This window comes from Salvia miltiorrhiza, chromosome 1 (assembly GCF_028751815.1).
Source record: "Salvia miltiorrhiza cultivar Shanhuang (shh) chromosome 1, IMPLAD_Smil_shh, whole genome shotgun sequence".
NCBI lineage: Eukaryota > Viridiplantae > Streptophyta > Magnoliopsida > Lamiales > Lamiaceae > Salvia > Salvia miltiorrhiza.
In genome coordinates, this window is record NC_080387.1 from 74,397,220 (window position 1) to 74,416,207 (window position 18,988).

At 37.1% G+C, this 18,988-nt stretch overlaps 3 protein-coding genes across 6 annotated transcripts; all 3 read right to left on the bottom strand.

Moving 5' to 3' along the window:
* Positions 1-8,729: 8,729 nt before the first annotated feature.
* On the bottom strand, positions 8,730-12,873 carry LOC131006136 (disease resistance protein RPP13-like). Its single transcript, XM_057933303.1, has 3 exons — positions 12,845-12,873; positions 9,234-12,113; positions 8,730-8,914 (listed from the first exon to the last, which is right to left on the bottom strand). Exon 2 carries the CDS (start codon positions 12,097-12,099, stop codon positions 10,849-10,851), a length of 1,251 nt encoding a protein of 416 aa, XP_057789286.1. The 5' UTR covers positions 12,100-12,113; positions 12,845-12,873; the 3' UTR covers positions 8,730-8,914; positions 9,234-10,848.
* Positions 9,203-10,777, bottom strand: LOC131013144 (disease resistance RPP8-like protein 3). Its single transcript, XM_057941182.1, has one exon. It carries the CDS (start codon positions 10,775-10,777, stop codon positions 9,203-9,205), a length of 1,575 nt encoding a protein of 524 aa, XP_057797165.1.
* Positions 12,874-14,536: 1,663 nt separating the features above from the next.
* On the bottom strand, positions 14,537-18,351 carry LOC131006125 (putative late blight resistance protein homolog R1A-10). Of its 4 annotated transcripts, none has more exons than XM_057933284.1 (3): positions 18,212-18,351; positions 16,391-17,612; positions 14,537-14,735 (listed from the first exon to the last, which is right to left on the bottom strand). In XM_057933284.1, exons 2-3 carry the CDS (start codon positions 17,603-17,605, stop codon positions 14,727-14,729), a joined length of 1,224 nt encoding a protein of 407 aa, XP_057789267.1. In that variant the 5' UTR covers positions 17,606-17,612; positions 18,212-18,351; the 3' UTR covers positions 14,537-14,726. The 4 variants fall into 4 exon arrangements, with proteins under 4 accessions (XP_057789267.1, XP_057789265.1, XP_057789266.1 ...); XM_057933282.1 differs by having other exon boundaries at positions 14,901-17,612; XM_057933283.1 differs by lacking the exon at positions 14,537-14,735 and adding an exon at positions 15,021-15,243.
* Positions 18,352-18,988: the final 637 nt, after the last annotated feature.

The window sequence follows — 18,988 nt, forward strand, 5'->3', positions numbered from 1 at the left end:
CCCTTTCTTGTGATGAGTTTCTCCCATCGGTCTTGATAAATCTGCCAAGAAGGAGAAATATCAACAAAATTAGTATCAACTTAAGTTGGCCAGTCATCGGCCTAAGATTGATCTCTCCCTCTTTTTCCCCAGAGGTGGAGGGTTGACATGTTGATTCAGGGTGTGACCCCTTAACAACATCTTTTCCTCGAGCGTCCGGCTGTAAAGCCATTCTCTCAGGACTTGTGCTAGGGGTACTTGAATCCCCTGCTACAGGTAATCCGCCCTGTACGGAAAGCATTGCTTTAGCCCGGTTTTCACGGACAACGCGCAAGAGCGGCTTGCTGAGTACTTCCTGAAGATTGAACATCTTCATGAAGCAATCATCGATTTGGTTGGATACTTGGGCTTCGTCAGCCGCTTGTATCTTTCCAGCTTGTTTAGTGTGTAGTACACACTTCTGCCATTCTTGTTGTAGCAGCTCTAGACTTGCAAAGAGCTGCCCCTGTATTGTCTCGATGGCCTCCACTTCAGGGAGCTCCATCCCTTGTAAGGAAATCTGCAAGAACATTCTGATCAGATTTCAAAACGACAATATCATAATCATAATATTGACATTCGGCTTGCCATCTAAGCAATCTAGATTTTTCAGGCTTAGATTCAATCTTTTTTGTTAAGAAAGCTTTAACGTTAGTGTTATCTACTTTCAAAACAAATTTCTTGGCAAGTAAGAAAAGCGGCCATTTTTTAAACGCCTTTCGCACTGTAAAGAATTCCTTTTCGTTGATGTGCCATCGCACAGCTTCGTCGTCGGAGAAAAGACCGCTACAGTATCTGCAAGGTTCTTCTCCAAAAGGGGTGATCTTTGTAAGCACTGCTGCCCACCAGAAATCACTCGCATCTGTATAGAGGACTAAGTCATCCTCGTCTTGTGGTATTGAAAGTTTCGGGAGATTTTTGCAAATCTCTTTCAACTTCTTCATACCTTCCCGATGTTCCTCCTTCCATATGAATGGAACATCTTTCTTCAGAAGTGGACTGAAGATCTTTCTATGTTCTGCAAGGTTTTTGATAAACATCCCTGCAAAATTGACAACTCCGAGAAAGCTTTGGAGCTGTTTTTTCTCCTTGAGATCCTCCGGAAATCCCTGGACTTTTTCCACAATATGATCTTGTAGAATTATTCCCGATTCATCGATCTCAATCCCCAGAAACTCCATCTTCTGGGTGGCTATGACTGCCTTCTTTTCTGACAGCACTAGTCCTTCTTGTTGACAAACATCCGCAAATATCTCCAGATGCCTGACATGTTCATGAATGTTTTTTGATGCAATAAGGATGTCATCAATGTAAACAAACATAAACGAAGAATAATCTTTGAAGAGATTATCCATCTTCCTTTGGAATATCTGAGGCGCGTTGGCTAACCCCATTGGCATGACATTCCAGACATAATGTCCTTGTGGAGTTGAGAAGGCTGTGAACTTCTTACTCCCTTCTTCCATGCGAATCTGGTAGAAGCCTGATTTGCAATCGAACTTTGAGAATACCCTTGCACTTCTAATGCAGTTGATTAGGTGTTCTCTGCTTGGGATGAAATATCCATCAAACTCAAGAATGTCATTAATCCCTTTATAATTAATGACCAATCTTGGTTTTCCTCGCTTGATCTCCCCATGATTTCTCACCAGAAATCCCGGACTGCTGTAGGGTGATCTTCCTTCTTCAATTAATTTCAAATCAAGGTGTTCCTTGATTATACTCATCATATCCTGTTGATCTTGAGGGTTCATCAGGATAGGTTTGAATCTTACGAGCTCATACTCCTTTCCAGTTTTAACTTTCAAGGTTGCTCTGAGCTGGTTCTTGTCCCACCATGCCAAAGGATCCTCGTGGTAACACTTCTGGATTCTCCTTTTGACGTCGGCAATGGACACCTGTTCTTCTTCCTTGATATCTTTGTGCGATATCAGGGATACTTTGAGGATTTGAGTTTCTTCCTCAGAGAGATCTGGGAATCCCTCAGTTCTGCATTTGAGCAAAACTTCTCCGAATCTCCTTTGATCCTTCATTTGGGGTCTCCGGAGTCTGCCATCATCACCACGCTTGCTGCGAAAGATGATTGGCATCGAGCGATGAAAAGCTCCTTTGAGCCTTTGCACAATGATTTTGTGATCACAATTGGTTGTGAACACTAGCCTCCTGGCTTCATTGTCCTGTATGTACCGCTTGAAGCTTTGCAGAAAATTATTTCCAAATAATATGTCTGCTCCGGTATCATGGAAATAAATTGGTGGAGTTTTGACTTTGTACCAAGGTGTCTGTCCTGCTCCGCCGATCAATATTTCCGTCTGTTTTACTCCCTTTGATAAGAGTAAAATCTTCTTGGAGAAATCCCTTCCTGCAATTCGAGGTAGATCTTCTTCCACTTCTGTTGGAAAGACTCCTCGTTTTGCTGTACAGATTCCTGCTCCTGAATCCACGTAAGCAGCAAAATATTCTGCTTTGAATTTCTCATATAACATCCCTACAGAGATGTATATCGAGAATGGACTTGTCATTGGATCATCACTCTTTGGCGACCAATTGTAATCTCCATTCCTCCTGCTTTCCATGACCATGGTTTATATTTGTCAAGGAAATTTCGTCCTAAAATCAGGACATCTGCTTCTTGTCCGGCTTGGCCTTCGGTCTGAATTTCAAAACCTCCAACCTCCAGAGTTCCGATGTATCGGTTGTCACCTGGATTCGCCAAATAATACAACATACTACAAGGAAACTTGTTTTCCATGCTTGTTGTATCAAATCTTGTGGAAACCTGTCTCCATCCTTCGGGGCATTTGAATTTGACCCTCATGTCTGGGACTGGTGTTTCCTGGATTGCCCTTCTCTCATAGGAATGAGAGAAGCTTCTTGTTATAGGCCCTGAAGTTAGCCTATTTCCTTGGAATGATAGCCTTGGTGCTCCCAGTCTGAGACTCTGGGTATGGCTAAGCACTGGTTTGTCTCCCACATCGATGTCGATTTCCCTGACTTGGGGAATTTCTACTCGGTTTGGAAGGGCTGCCTTGGCAACTTCTTTGAATATTTCTGGAATTTCAATAAATTCTTTTCCCAGAAATAACTCCGTATGATGGGAATTTGATAAGGCATACGAGACTTGATAAGTCAGTGAGTATGGCCTATTTCCATCTGTCATGTACTCCTTCTTTTTGTAGTCCTGATAGAGAGAGTCAGGGCTCGGCTGAAGGATGAATCTTGTAGATTATAAGCGATCTGTGGGTAGAACTCGGTTATAATCTTTTTGGCATAGAGATTGCCCGAAAAAGCTCCAATAACTGATTCTCTGGCATCTCGGATCCTTTTATCGCAGAGTGCGACGTCAATTGGTTGGTCTGTCCCTGGGAAAAGGGAAGATTTGAGTACCAATTGAATTGCTCCAATATGAATCCATTTCATCGTACTTGCGATTTCTGGCTTCATCTTCTTGAGATCCTGCCTAATATCCTCGGCCGGAACCAGCTGAATTTCCACCTGGTTGCTTGTGATCTCAATTGGAAGCGCCGTTTCTTGGCTTGTGACGCCAAAATAGACATGATGCTTCCTCTTGGTTGGAATCAAGCTATTAAGAACTCGATTCAATCTTCCATTGGAAAATCCTTGGTAGGTTTGAACCTCCTCAGTTTCCTTCTTGAGTTTTTTCACGAGCTGCTTCACCACTTCTTTTTGTGGGATCAAGAAATGGCTAGTAAATCCATTCTGATCCTCCTGCTGGGTGTGGTGAACCTCATGCTCTTCTTTAGTCTGACTCGGCTCCGGTTGATCCATCGGACATCTCCGAATCTTCAGAACTAAAGATTTCCTCTTGCTCATATATACTCTCATCAGAGGATATATTTTCGAACTGATACACGGGTATCAAATCCTGGTGGTAAATGGCGTCTTCGATATCCGGTGTGGATTCGAATTTCCTCATCTTGTTGTCTGGGCAATTTGTAGAGATATGCCCCTTTGCACCGCACGTCCAGCAGTTGCAATCCTTGAAACTTTCATTTGCTTTGGCCTGAGTACGCCTGAAAGTTTTTCTCGCCGGGATTCTCTTTTGATTTGAGAATCGGTTTCTGGATGGTCCGCTCCGTTGGCCTGACTTATAGGAGCGTGCCTTCTGTCTGGTCCACATGGTTCTTGGCTTCCAAGAACTCCTTCTGGACTTTCTTTCATAGGGTTGATACCTATGTTTCTTTCGACTCCTCTTTTGATACAGCAACTCAGCACCAATCTCTGTTGGAAGATCAATGTTGTCGCACATCAATGGAGATTTCTTGTTGAGTCTTCTCAATCTCTTGAGATTCCTCTGGTCCGCTGCCTTCTGGCACCATTCGGACAGCTTCTTGTGGACATAAGACATCCTCCTTGAAGCACTATCGAGGGGATATCCTCCGGGTGAAACATACTCCTTGATGAGCATCTCTCTCCATGGACTTGGAAATTTTGGAAAAAAGAGGTCCATGGCCGTCTGATCTTCCACTTCCCCCATATGGACATATAGGGTATAAAGGCGCAGAAATTCATCGAGAGCTTTTGGCTCTAGCACCATCAATCTCAGATTGTGAAGTGCCTGTTGATATTTCTTGCGCTTCTCCTCCGCGGATCCTTCGAAAAAACCCATTCCCAAGAAATGGATTTTAATCTGCTTAGTAATCTCCTTGATGATGTCATACATGGAGGTGCTACTAAACATTTCTTCTCTTACTGGGATCTCAAGTTTATCCCAGTATTTTTTTGCCATGCCTGCCAAACTGGCTTCAAAGACTCTGGCAAATTCCTTTTTGTCATAATCAATGGTAGCGATTACGACTTTCAATGATGAAGCCCATTCGTCGATGAGACCCTCCCATTCTTTGAAGCTGGCTTCGTCAAGGTTGAGGATCAATCCATATGGATGGACTGGTTCCAATGTAACCTTTCCAACCGGAGTATTCTGCATCTGAGGCCTCCGTCGTCTGGTTCGCTGGAACTGGCTTGCATCGTCTTGGGCTGACCCTTTTCCTGACGATTCTTCTCCTTGAGGCTCAATTTTGGGGCCTTCATCTCCTTGGTTCATCTTTAGATCAACCATATTGAGGTTAGCAAAAGATTCTGCTAACTCTTGTAGATCTTCTAATCCGATTCTGTCAAGGCTATTCATGATATTTGCCTTTCATGATTCGGATTATGTCCTCCGGCTGCAACTCCTTGGGTTTTGCATCGAATAGAGATGTAGACGTCGGGTCTTTGGACCATGGATTCCGAATTTTCCCGGAACATGGTTTTCGCCTTTCGATCTCCTCCATTCTTCTCTGGATATCACGCAAGAGGGTAAGTATTTCCTCTTGTTTGAGTGATATTCTGCTTATCTCCATCGGTAGTTCATACAACTTGTTGCCGTAATATTCCACCGTTTTCTGAATCTCCCGCAAGTTGACGTTGTCGCAAGAGTCTGGCTCGATCTTGTGGTAGCTCGGATAAGCTACTCCCGCCTTGTCTTTTTGTTCCATCAATCGTGTGACTGATGGGCCTCGTCTCTGGTTCGTTCAATCGCCGTTCTGGTGGCGGCGAGTCCCATGAGGTTCTCATGGTAGAATTGGATACTCGTGATAATATCACGAATAATCTCGACATCTTCTCCTCGTCGTAAGTTGGTAACGAGGGCTCGATTTTTCCAGTTGAGTCCGTCTAGTAGACGGGTCATTTCACTCTCCAGATGTTGGAGAGAATTCCTGTATGGTACACATCTCGGACACTCGTCCGGATCCATAAACTTTTAATGGAGTCTCCTCCCACATTGGTTAATCATAAAAATAAACTAAAAATTATATAATTCCTCTATAAAAACCCGCTCTGATACCATTTTAAACAAGGATCTTTTAAACTGTTTTTTGCTCGAAAGTACGTGGCGTTGTCTCACAGTCCAGACCCAGATTACCAGGTAATCTATCGGGCACGAGGAAAGTTTCCAGCCGATATACCATTCAAGCCAATCTTATACATGTTTTAGGTATAAATTGTCTTTTAATCAAAAGTTTCTGGGGCAAATCTAAAATTAAATCATTCAAGGGGGTCAATTTTAAATTTTCAAGATCTGGAAAAGTGCAATTTGAGACAAATATCAAAGTTGGTATATTTTTTCGCAACTATGGAAAGCTAGGAGGCAAAACAAGAATTGGAGCAAAGTTCACATATTTTGGGGCTAACATCCCTTTTTTTTATTGTTTAAATGTAATACGTTCATTATATGGTCAAATAAAATAAGTCTTTACGGGCAATGTTGATAATCTATACTATATTAAAAAGTCGAGATTTCAATTTGAAATTAATTTTGTAGTTATAAAAAAAACTAAAGATCACAATAAAAACTATAATTTTATATATTTTATGTAAATATTTGATTTAAAACGTAATTTTTTTTTTAAAGATTAAATTTAAAAAATTCTCTGTCCTCTTTTATATTTTTTTTTTATAAATAAAATTTCAATCTTTTTTATTTTTATTTTATTTTTAACTTTATTTTTCCTTTTCATAATATTAATTTTTGTTACTGTGATTTTTTTTTCAATATAAGGCTCAAATATATTCAGTTAAAATAAATTTTTTATTATATTTATAAATAATGGAAGACAAAGAACAATATAGATTTGAGAAGAACATAGCTGTAAATGCTATATGGAAAAGTCAAATATAGATTTGAGAAGTTAAAGGTCTCACAATGGCTGTAAATTCTAAATATACATGAAAATTAAGAAACATTTGAATATGTGTAAAACATTTGAAAATTTTATTTTTTTATCTATAAATACCTTCATCTCCCACTTTCATACTCGCTCCAATTATGTACATATAAATTGTAACATGTTTACTTTGAATTCAATATAGATTTGAATTTTATTATATAGTTGAATGTTGTAGTTTTATTTCATTTTTAGTTTTCAATAATTAAATTAAATATCGTATCTGAACAATTAATTAAATGTAATTTCAAAAGAGAAATATACACAACAATTAATTAAATGTAATGTACACTAAATTTTGCAATTTCCCCCTAAATTCTGGTTACCAAAATCAATACTACAACTTGGTCGCAGTTGCCGCTGGGCAGCGTTGCTGGGCCCACAGTGATGGGCTTATGCCGGGATTATCTTTAGATGGGTTTTTTTGTTGGCTACCTCTGTGGGCCTTGCTCGTTCCTATAATTTTCCGACTTTGGCCTTCTTTGTTGGGAATGTTTTTTATTTTAATCTTTGTAGTACTCCTTTCGTCCCAACGAAAATGGTGCGTATTCTTTTTTTAGCCGTTCCAACGAAAGTGATGTATTTCCTTTTTTGGTAATAATTTTATGCTACAAATAATATGGCCCGGCGCACCTTTACACACGTTTACACTACAATCTTATTTTTTCTTAAATCTCGTGCCGAAAAGAAGCGCACCGCTTTCGTTGGGAGGGAGGGAGCAGTATTCTTAGACTCATTTTTTGTGTTTCTCCCTTACTCTTAAGATGCGGATCCAGATTAAGGTGCGGGTCATGGTCTAAGTATGAGTGCAATCCGATTGCACGGTACATCTGATTGTACCCAAAACCGCATCTTTTGTCTTGGGCTACTTTTAATTTGGATAAATTAGATTTTTTTTTTTCAAATCAAAAGACAAGTCAACAAATTTCTTCACAAATCCCACCTCCATTTCTATATTGGTTCGCAAATAGTTTTAGGCAACAATAAAGTTTATAAAGATTAGGAGTGAGCATAACCAAACTGAATTAATTGTATTAAAAATAGTGTCAAAACCAGCATAATTCATGACTATAAGTTAGAAGCTGCTTATTTAAGATGTCCATATATAGTATAATGCAATATTTGCTTATTTCCCCAAAATCTTTGTGACCACATCTTCAAGTTTTTTAATCAGGGCCTATACTTTTAGTGAATTCTGATTTTTTCTATAACTTTTCAATTTTGAAATAAAATATATCACTTTCACAATTTGTCTAATTGTTTAGTGTCAAATTCTTCCAAATTAATACTGAGATGGACGCTTGAAATGCTAGAAATGAGTGTGGAAACTTTCTTAAATTGGATTAATCTGCCATATTCAATTGCTCATTGGAAATTTCTAGCATTTCAGGCGTCCATCTCAAAATTGATCTAGAGAAATTTGACATCCATGACAAAAAAATCAAACAAATCGTGAAAACTGTGTATTTTATTTTAAAAATAAAAAGTCGTGAAAAAAAACCCCCCAAAATTCACATAAAATTGGTGTATTTTACGCCAAATAATCCTTGCCCCCTCTCTTTTTCCCCCAAATCCGTGACAAAATCGAACTCCAAAATCTTCGGACTCGGTAGCATTAAAGGAGCCTTCTTCACTAAAGGAGCTTTCATCATCAAAGAAGTCTTCTTCATTAATGAAGCCTTCTTCATCAACATCCACAGCATGAAATTACACAATTTTTTTTATATCTGAACTATCATCCAAAACAAACACATGAAATTCTTTAGGCATATCATTCTATTACCATAATAAGACTATAAGACTAAGATAATAATTAATGAGCTAGTTTGAATGCAAATCAAATTAAATCACAAATCCAATCTATCTATACTAATAGAAAAAGTGTCTTGAGTACAAAATGTAGATGGCCTATTTTATCTCTATTACAGTAATATTTTATTTTAAGGGTCATTCAATATCTATATATCCAATAAAATATATTTAGAAGAATATATATATTGATTCATTGAATATACATTAACATTCTACCTGGTTTTATTTTGTAAAACAACCCAAAATAGTAAGTCACAATTCTTAAATTGAGATGACAATCTAATAATACAAAGACTGAGAGTGGGAATGGAGAATATGGTGCCTCACCTTTCTATCTCAATCTTTCAAACCCATGCCTGAAAATTAACAGATAAATACAGGGTGTGAAAATACATAATATTCAATGGATAATCATGTGTTTGTGTCAAAGTTGTAGCAACCCACAATGAACCTACACACACCCACACACATTATAGAAACACCTCCCTCATTTTAATTACTTGTGAAAATTCTCATCTATAGACTAACTAATAAGAAAACAAAGGTAGCAACAAAAAACACCTTGACCAGAAGAAAATATTTTATAGCATCAAAATGTAAACTAAAGTATAATTTGAGAATGATTAGAATTTGAAATCCCATATTCATAAATTGATCAGCAGTTGCAATACTAACCTTGTAAACTTGATAGCAATGGGTTTCTCGTCGAAAGAAGAAGTGGCCGTAACATCAATGGAAGCATATCTTCCCAGTTGTAACTGCTTAGCACAAGTCAAAGCTACAGGATTGCAGTTTCTTAATTCAATCACTCCGAATGAAATTTTAGACGGCCAATGGATCTCTTCTAGTTTGTAGCAATGTTTCATGCTTAGGCACACAAGATCAGGGAAGCTTCCAAATTTCGGTTTCCATTGCACCAAATCACTGTCTTTAACTAGAAGAAACTTAACTTTCATAAAACTTCCCTCTCGCGCTTCCCACTTTGGACCCCGAAAGGCGTAGGCTCGCAATTTGAGCACTTCAAGAAATGGCAAAGAGCCGATTACATCCATGTGTTCCCAAGAAAAACACATGCCACTCAAATGTAACTTTTTCAATACACCTGGAAAAGTTAACAATGAACTAGGAAATGCATAACCGTACTTCACCACAGGATTTATGATACTACATTTCAATATCTTCAAACTTTTAAGTGTTGAAACACAACCAAAGCAACTGATAAGGTCGTCATGGTCATCATAAGGCGTTAGCTCGATTTGAACTCCTAATTTCCTTATGCAAGGAACTTTTTTGGAAAGGTCCAGGATAGTATAAATGTTGGCATTCACACCTTCAAGTGTTGAGAGCTTTTCCAAAGAAGCAGAATGAGATGGAGCTATAAGGCTCTTCCCCAATATCTCAATATGCTCTAACTCTTGCATATCCCATATTTGTATTGGTATATATGATGGAACTCCACAAATTCTAATGCTATTATGTGGATGGATAATCAAGACTCGAAGGTTGAAAAGTTTGGATATGGTTGCAGGGAGTTCTCCATTGCAAGTTAGAGCAAGGTACTTTAGCAGGACTAACGTTAGAATTTCTATTGGAAAAGTGTACAAACGTAGATTAAGAGCATCTAATTTCCCAAGAAACTTGAAATCATCACCTACTGGGATTGGATATTGGTGGTATGGACCGAAAAAGAGGAGAGAACGTGTAGAGGATGCACAATTCAATCTCACAGAGTTGCAAAATTCTTTGATGCCAAATAAAAGATTATTTTCAAGACACAAGCAACGCTGACCTTTTACATCATCTTCTAAGCCTTCGACAAGCTTTTTTAGGACATGATAAAACTTGTTCTTCCGAGCCTCTCCTCTACACACATGCCGCCACGAAGAATGAAGGCGACAAGTTTTAAACTTGTGATTGACAATCATCCACGTAGTCCTAGAAATGCTCCTTTGGTTGAATAAAACAAGATTCTTATTCTTACAAAGCTCGTCCAAACATTGCCACACAGAATCCTCCAAAGATCGTTTCTTTTTTGTGTTATGAAACCAATCCTCAGTAGCCAACATATTCATGATCTTGGAAAGAGGGATGTCATAATCAGGAGGGAAGACTCCCATATACAGAAAAGGCATTTTAAGATATTGAGGTAAGTAGTCGTAACTTGGGAAAAGTACCTTTGATATCTCATTATATGCATCAGTGAAGACTGAATTTCGCATTTCTGCTACATCGTCCCAGTATTTGGGGTCTGCATTATGGGCTTTTGATAGGATGTCAGCCACTGTGACTATCATGAGAGGAAGACCTTCACAGTTCTTGGCAATTTTGGCAGTGGCTTTGTCAAGTTGAAAGGGCAACCATTTTCACCAAACACCTTCTCGCATAGTAGTTCCTTACTTTCTTCTTCATTCATAAACCGCACCAAAGTTGTATAACTAGGATAAGTTATGCTCCGGTCTCGAGTAGTAACCAAGATATGAATTGATATATTACCAATGTTTCGTAAGGAACTTAACAAGGAATCCAATATCCGTCTCTCCCACACATCATCGAGCACAATGAGGCATTTCTTTCCCTCCAATCTTTTTCCAAGTAGCCACCTATATTCGTCATTTCCTTGTGTGATTCCAAACATTTGAGCTAGAATCTCTCGAAAAACATCATCGAATTGAGACTTTCTGCCTACCCTGACCCATGCACGATGCTCAAAACGCCTCAAGATTTTAGGATCTTCAAAAACTACCTCAGCAAGAGCAGTCTTCCCAACGCCTGCAGTTCCAACAAGTGCGAAGTTCATGTTGTCACAACTTTGCATAATATCCTCTTTGAGTTGTTGGATTTGATCCGACAATCCAATCATCTTGGACTTGGTCCTCCTTCTTGTGTAAATAGATTCTTCCTCGTCGTCATCTTCAGGCATATTGTCTACTTCATAAATGTATTCCTCCTCCATATCCTTCAGCCTCTCGATGAAGGATGGAACATGATGTTGTAGGAATTGCAGATCAATGGAGAATCCGATTCTTCTTGTTGTTGTGGTTGTGTGGTGTAGAGGAGGGCTTTCAAATAGAAGGGAGTCCAATAAGTGTTGGAATCCCCATGATCCTTCTTTCATTCCTTCATCTTCTAGGCTTCTAGATTGTGAAGCCTGAGATTCTCTCATGATTCTTGCTTCGTGTTTATGCAGCACCCGTCTTGTTGTTGTGGTTGTGATTGTGAAGCCTCGGGATTCCCATGCTTCCTCTTCCATTACTCCTTCATCTTCTACTTGTGAAAGAATCTGTTGGTAGAGAAGGGATTCCAACGCGTCCTCGAATTCCCAAATCAAATCTTTGATTCTTCCATCCAAACCATTCACCTTCTTCCTGCTCTTGCTTGTTCTTGTCCTGTCCAAACTTTCCAGAATTTCTTGCAATGGATCCAACTCCTCGTCCGCGAGTTGTAAGATACGTGGAGAGGGATCAACGAGGATAAAATGAGAAGAATGGAGAATATAATCAATTGTATTCCTCAGAGAATTCACTGCACCATAAGCCGTCATTCCTCTCTGGTTGCCTGTAAAAATTAGAATAAATTTTAAATCATAACTACTCAATTATAATATTCTTGAAAATAATGAAAATGGACATACTATGAAGAATTTAAGGTGGGATTTGGAGTGAGCAGGAAGAAGAGTAGATGAAAGCAGAACAACTTCTCTTCTCCTCTCTTAGATGGAATCTTAGCTTCTTGTCTTGATTTTCAATTGCAAGATATCATTTGACTCAATCTTGCAGCCATTGCCATTTACAGAGTTTGGTGGAAATTAGATAATTTGCTACTTAATTTCACAAGCACTAGTTTATGATATTTTTGTATGTGGTGATGATATGGGAAATTCCAAAATTTAGTCCACATGCAATATTTTTGTTTCTTTGTGTGTGATTGGTTGGTGTATATTATTGTAGATTGGATTTGGATGAGAAAAGTCATATACTACAACCAGTCTGCTTCACTAGAAAATTCTAGGGGCAACTCAGGTAAGCAGACTTCATTGACTGTATATTTTATTATGGTGTTTTTATATTTTTGAAGCACATAATAATAATAATAATAATAATAATAATAATAATAATAATAATAATAATAATAATAATAATAATAGTGTACAACTTTGAGTTAATAATGGTGTATAACTTTGAGTTCTTAATTATACAGTTTATATATATGACATTTACACACATTAATCACAATTAATAACCCCCAAAAAAGAGGAAAGAAATAACTGAAGTTAAAAACAGAGTTACCGGCTGTGACAAAACGGCAGTTGTCAAGTTTGATAAGCAGACTTCCTTGACTTCATATTTTTGTCAAGTTTTTCAATTTTTTTTGGGACCACATCTTCAATTTTTTTATTTTTATTTTTGAAAAAACATTTTCAAGTTTTTTTAATTGCTGCCAATGTTTTTATCAAAACAAATAAAAAAATTGCTGCCAACGCTGAATTCAATCAATTCAGTGACCGACCAAAATCGATTTCCAAAATCAGTTTTGGTTCACATCAATTCAAAGTGACTTGTACACACACATTCATTATATGCAAGGAGGCCAACTTTTTTTTTTTTTTACAAATTACATTAGTAAAATAATTTTCTATTTAAGTGATCGATTAAATTTACATACATATGAAACACAATTTTTTTATTTTTTTATTTTATATATATCTTAACTACCATCCAAAACAAACACATTGGCTTGTAGCAGTTAAAAACAGAACACAACCCAATCTCTTCAATTTATATGCAAAGCCGAATCTAATGTCTCCTGATATAGAAAAATACAAATGTTTCATATGTTGACAGAAATCGTTTCTAACTAACAAAACAACCTAAAAGATTTAGCAAAACAACAGTCAATAACTAACAAACCATCACTAACTAATCGAATCTTTTCTCGCAAAGCAATACATCCAACAGCCAAACTCACGAATCCTATAAAACATTTTCAACTCGGCTATATAATATGATCTCATTGTATGAAAATTTCAAATTGATTATTACTATTATTATCATCATTGGTACTTAATTCAAACCTAATGATGACATGTGATACCCAAAACAGAGCAAAAATTATGCATAACACAAAGATTAGTGTCCTTCCATCACATACCAATTAAGGTCTCCAACTCAACATATAATCCTCAACAAAATAACGGCAAAATGAGATCCAAACATAGCCGTTAACAGATAACAAAACAAGTACTCTCTCCGGCTCCGTAAGAGTTTTCCATTTTCACCTGTCTCATAAGAGTGTATCATTTTCATTCTGGGATGGCTCCCACTTTCTCCTTTTAACCACAACCAATTCTATATAACCCCACAATCAATTCAACCACAATCATTCATTTTCACTCAACACTTTATCATCTAACTTTTTCTTAAAACTCGTGTCACCTTATATGTAATACACTCTTATGGGACGGAGGGAGTATTAGTTTTGATTGGATTCCCAGCCACATCTTAAGTCATTCTACCACAAGAAAAAAACATTAAATTTTCATACTCACATCTCAAAAGTAATAAGAAAAAAAGATTATGCCAAGGATTGGACAAAAGTTTAACAAAGCCACTTGCAACAGTACAAGTGTACAACATATAATCAATCCAATTAACCCTAAACTACTAACTGTCACTCTACTTCTCAGATGGATTCATACATGACTTTTACATACATTAATCATCATATGCAATTAACAAAGTTAAGAACTAACTAATTAACCAACCTTCACTAACTGACTGAGTCTTTTCTTATAGAGAAATGCATCCAACAACCAAACTCACTAATCCTATAAAATATTTTCAACTCGACTATACATATGATCTCATCGTATTAAAAACAAAATTTATTATTATTGGTACTTAATTTAAACATAATGATGACATATGATACCAAAACAAAGCAAAAGCTAAGCATAACACAAAGATTAGTGACCTTGAATCACATACTAATTAAGATTTCATTCCAAACATAATCCACTCAGCTTATAATCCTCAACAAAATTCAAAGTAAGTCACAATTCTTAAATTCAGATAACAACCTAATAATAAAGCGACTGAAGACTGAAGTTATAAACACGTAGATGGAGAACATGCTGTCTCAGCTGCCGACTCTGTTATGTATCCTCTGCTATCATGCTGCCTGAAAATTAATAGATAAATATAGTATCTAGAGGACAATTAATAGCATCAAAAATTTCAAGTAAGTATATTTTGAGCATAATTAGAATTTGAATTCCCCTATTTAACTTGAAATATGTATTAATACTAGCTAGGACATGAATTGATCAGCAGTTGCAATACTAACCTTGTAAACTTGACAGTAACAGGTTTCTCATCAAAAGAAAAAGAGGCAGTGACATCAATGAAAGTGTTTCGATCCGGTCGTAATTTCGTAGCACTAGTCAAAGCTAAAGGATTGCAGTTCACTAATTCAATCCTTCTCCCCATCAATTGAGACGGACAGTCAATCACTTTCAGTTTGTAGCAATGTTTCATGCTTAAGCACATAAGATCAGGGAAGCTTCCAGATCTTGGTATCCATTGCACTAAATCACTGTCTTCAATTAGAAGAAACTTAAGTCTGAGAAAACTTCCCTCTTGCGCTTCCCACTTTGGACCCCGAAAGGCGTAGGCTCGCAATTTGAGCACTTCAAGAGATGGCAAAGAGCCAATTAAATACATGTATTCCCAAGAAAAACCCATGCCACTCAAATGTAGCTTTTTCAATCCACTTGGGAACTTCATCAATGAACTAGGAAATGCATAATCGTGCTTAAACACGGGATTTATGATACTACATTTCAATGTCTTCAAACTTCCAAGTATTGAAATACAACCAAAGCAACTTAAAAGATAATTATGATCATCATGGGGTGTCAGCGCAATCTGAACTCCTAATTTCTTCATACAAGGAAATTTTCTGAAGAGTTCCGAGATAGTACAGATGCTGGCATTCACACCTACAAGTGTTGAGAGCTTTTTCAAAGATGCAGAATGACATGGAGCAACAAGGCCCTTCCCCAATATCTCAATATGCTCTAACTCTTGCATATCCCATATTTGTATTGGTACATATGATGGAGCTCTACAAATTCTAATGTTGTTATGCGGATGGATAATCAAGACTCGAAGATTGAAAAGTTTGGATATGGTTGTAGGGAGTTCTCCGTTGCAAGTTAGAGCAAGGTACTTTAGTAGGACTAGTGTTAGAATTTCTGTTGGAAAAGTGTACAAACGTAGATTAAGAGCATCTAGTTTACCAAGCAACTTGAAATTGTCACCTACTCGGACTGGATATTGGTGGTATGGACCAATAAAAAAGAGAGAACGTGCAGAGGATGCACAGTTCAATCTCACAGAGTTGCAAAAGTCATTGATGCTAAATAAAAGGTTATTTTCAAGACACAAGCAACGCTGACCTTTTACACCATCTTCTAAGCCTTCAACAAGTTTTTTTAAGACATGATAAAACTTGCTCTTCCGAGCCTCCCGTCCACACACGTACCTCCACGAAGAATGAAGGCGTAAATTTTTAAAATTGAGATACTTAGAATATTTATGAACGGTCGGTCGGTTGAATAAAGCAAGACTTCTACAAGAACAAATCTCGTACAAACATTTCCCGATAAAACCCTCAAAGAATTTAACTTCTTTTGGGTTATGAAACCAACCCTCAGTGGCCAACATAATCCTAATCTTGGAAAGAGGGATGTCATAATCTGGAGGAAAGACTCCCATATACAGAAAAGGCATTTTAAGATATTGAGGTAAGTAGTCGTAACTTGGGAGAAGTACCTTTGATATCTCATTATATGCATCAATGAAGACTGAATTTCGGTTTTCTGCTACATCATCCCAGTATTTTGGGTCTATACTTTGGGATTTTGATAGGATGTTAGCCACTGTGACTATCATGAGAGGAAGACCTTCACATTTCTTGGCAATTTTGGTAGCGGCTTTGTCAAGTTGAAAAGGGCAATCCTTTTCACCAAACACCTTCTCGCATAGTAGCTCCTTACTTTCCTCTTCTTTCAAAAACCGCACCATCATCAATCTAGAAAAGCTTGGGGAAGTTGTGTTTGTGTCTCGAGTAGTAACCAAGATACAAACAAATACACGCCAGTCCATCTGCAGTAAGAAATTTTCCAAGGAATCCATTATCTGTTTCTCCCACACATCATCGAGCACAATGAGGCAGTTCTTTGATTGTCGGACTCCAGACATTTCAGCTAGAATACTTCGTGAGACTTCATCGAATTGAGATTTTCTGCCTATGCTAACCCATACGCGATATCCATAAAAGCACAAGATATCTGGATCTTCAAAAACTGTTGCAGCAAGAGTAGTCTTCCCAATTCCTGCAGAGCCATGAATTGCGATGTATTCGTTAGCAGTAGACCAATTGGATCTTTTCATAAGACTTGCTTTGAGTTGTTGGAATTGATCCGATAATCCAATCATCTTGGACTTGGTCCCACTTCTTGAGGAAATAGATTGGTCGTCAAAGTCGTCTTCAGGCATATTGTCTACTTCATAAATGTATTCCTCTTTCATATCCTTGAGCCTCTGGATGAAGGATGGAACATGATGTTGTAGGAATTGCAGATCAATGGAGAATCTCATTCTCTCACCTCCAACATCATCTTCATCTTCTAGGCTGCTGGACTGTGAGGGAAGGGATTCCAATAAGCCTTGGAATCCCCATGCTCCCTCTTTCATTATTCCTTCATCTTCTACTTGTGAAAGAATCTGTTGGTAGAGAGGGGATTCTAACAAGTCCTCGAATTCCCAAATCAACTCTTTGATTCTTCCATCCAAAGCATTCACCTTCTTCCTGCTCTTGCTTGTTCTTGTCCTGTCCAATCTTTCCAGAATTTCTTGCAATGGATCCAACTCCTCGTACGCGAGTTGTAAGATACGTGGAGAGGGATCAACGACGATAAAATGAGAAGAATGGAGAATATAATCAATTGTATTCCTCAGAGAATTCGCTGCACCATAAGCCGTCATTCCTCTCCTATAAAAATTGGAATAAATTAAATCATGGCTACTCAATTATAAAATTCTTGAAAATAATGAAAATGGACATACTATAAAGAATTTAAGGTCGGTTTTGGAGTGAGCAAGAAGAAGAGTAGATGAAAGCAGAATAACTTCTCTTCTCCTCTCTTAGCTTCTTGTCTTGATTTTCAATTGCAAGAAATCACTTCACTCAATCTTGCAGCCATTGCCATTTACAGAGTTTGGTGGAAATTAGTTAATTTGCTAGTTAATCTTACATACACTAGTTTACGATATTTTTGTATATGGTGATGAATGGGAAATTCCAATATTTAGCCCACGTACAATGTAATTTGGTTGGTGTATATTATTGTCGATTATGGTGTTTTTATATTTTTTATTGATAATAATGATAATTAGTGTATAACTTTGAGTTCTTAATTATACAGCTTATAAACTGCTCAAAAACACCTTACAATTAATTCAAATTGAAAAAGACCTAAATCTATCAAAGAACAAATTCGAACAGTCATATATGACATTTACACACATTAATCACAATTAAAAACCCCACCAAAAAGGAAAGAAATAACTGAAGGGGAAAAACAGAGTTACCGGCTGTGACAAAACGGCAGTTGTGAGCGCCGCCGCAGAGCTGCTTCTTCTTCTTCTTCTTTGGGCTGAGAAAAGGTTATGTTTCAGTTCGGGTTTCTGAATTATAGTAAAACGGCGTCGTCTTTTGACAAAAAAAAAACGCTAAACTTTATTGTTTATTGTTTTTTTGATAAACTTGTGGTATTAAATAAATTATGGTATTAAATAAATTAACTAATGGTATTAATTTATCGTCTTCAATTCTTTTCTTCTTTTTTGATAAACTTCTGGTATTAAATAAATTAACTTAAAAAGTCGTATCACAGGCGACTCGAACCCAAAACCTTTGATTTTGGGCATTATCCTCTTACCGTTTGACTAACACACGCACGCGTGTCTTCAATTTTTGACTTTGTTTTCTTGGCATATAGTAGTATTCAGTTATTCTGTGGGGCAAATTAAAAAAAAAAAGTATATTCACTGGAAAATTCTACACGCGACTTTGATAAGCAGACTTCCTTAACTTCATATTTTTGTCAAGTTTTTCAATTTTTGCAACCACATCTTCAATTTTTTTATTTTTATTTTTGAAAAAACATTTTCAGGTTTTTTTAATTATTGCCAATGTTTTTATCAAAAAAATTACTCCCAATGCTGAATTGAATTCAATCGATTCAGTAACGGGCCAAAATCAATTTCGCTTCACATTAATTCGAAGTGACTTGTATACACATTCATTATATGCAAAGAGACAGACTTTTTTTTTTTGGATAAATTACATAAGTAAATAAAGAAATT

Excerpts from the sequence above, each read along its gene's own strand:
- LOC131013144 (XM_057941182.1), bottom strand. The coding sequence starts at position 10,777 with ATGCGAAATTCAGTCTTCACTGATGCATATAATGAGATATCAAAGGTA.
- LOC131006125 (XM_057933282.1), bottom strand. The coding sequence starts at position 17,605 with ATGACGGCTTATGGTGCAGCGAATTCTCTGAGGAATACAATTGATTAT. Across the intron at positions 14,736-14,900 it reads GTTACTGTCAAGTTTACAAG|GCAGCATGATAGCAGAGGAT; the intron begins GTTAGTATTGCA and ends ATTAATTTTCAG.
- LOC131006136 (XM_057933303.1), bottom strand. The coding sequence starts at position 12,099 with ATGACGGCTTATGGTGCAGTGAATTCTCTGAGGAATACAATTGATTAT.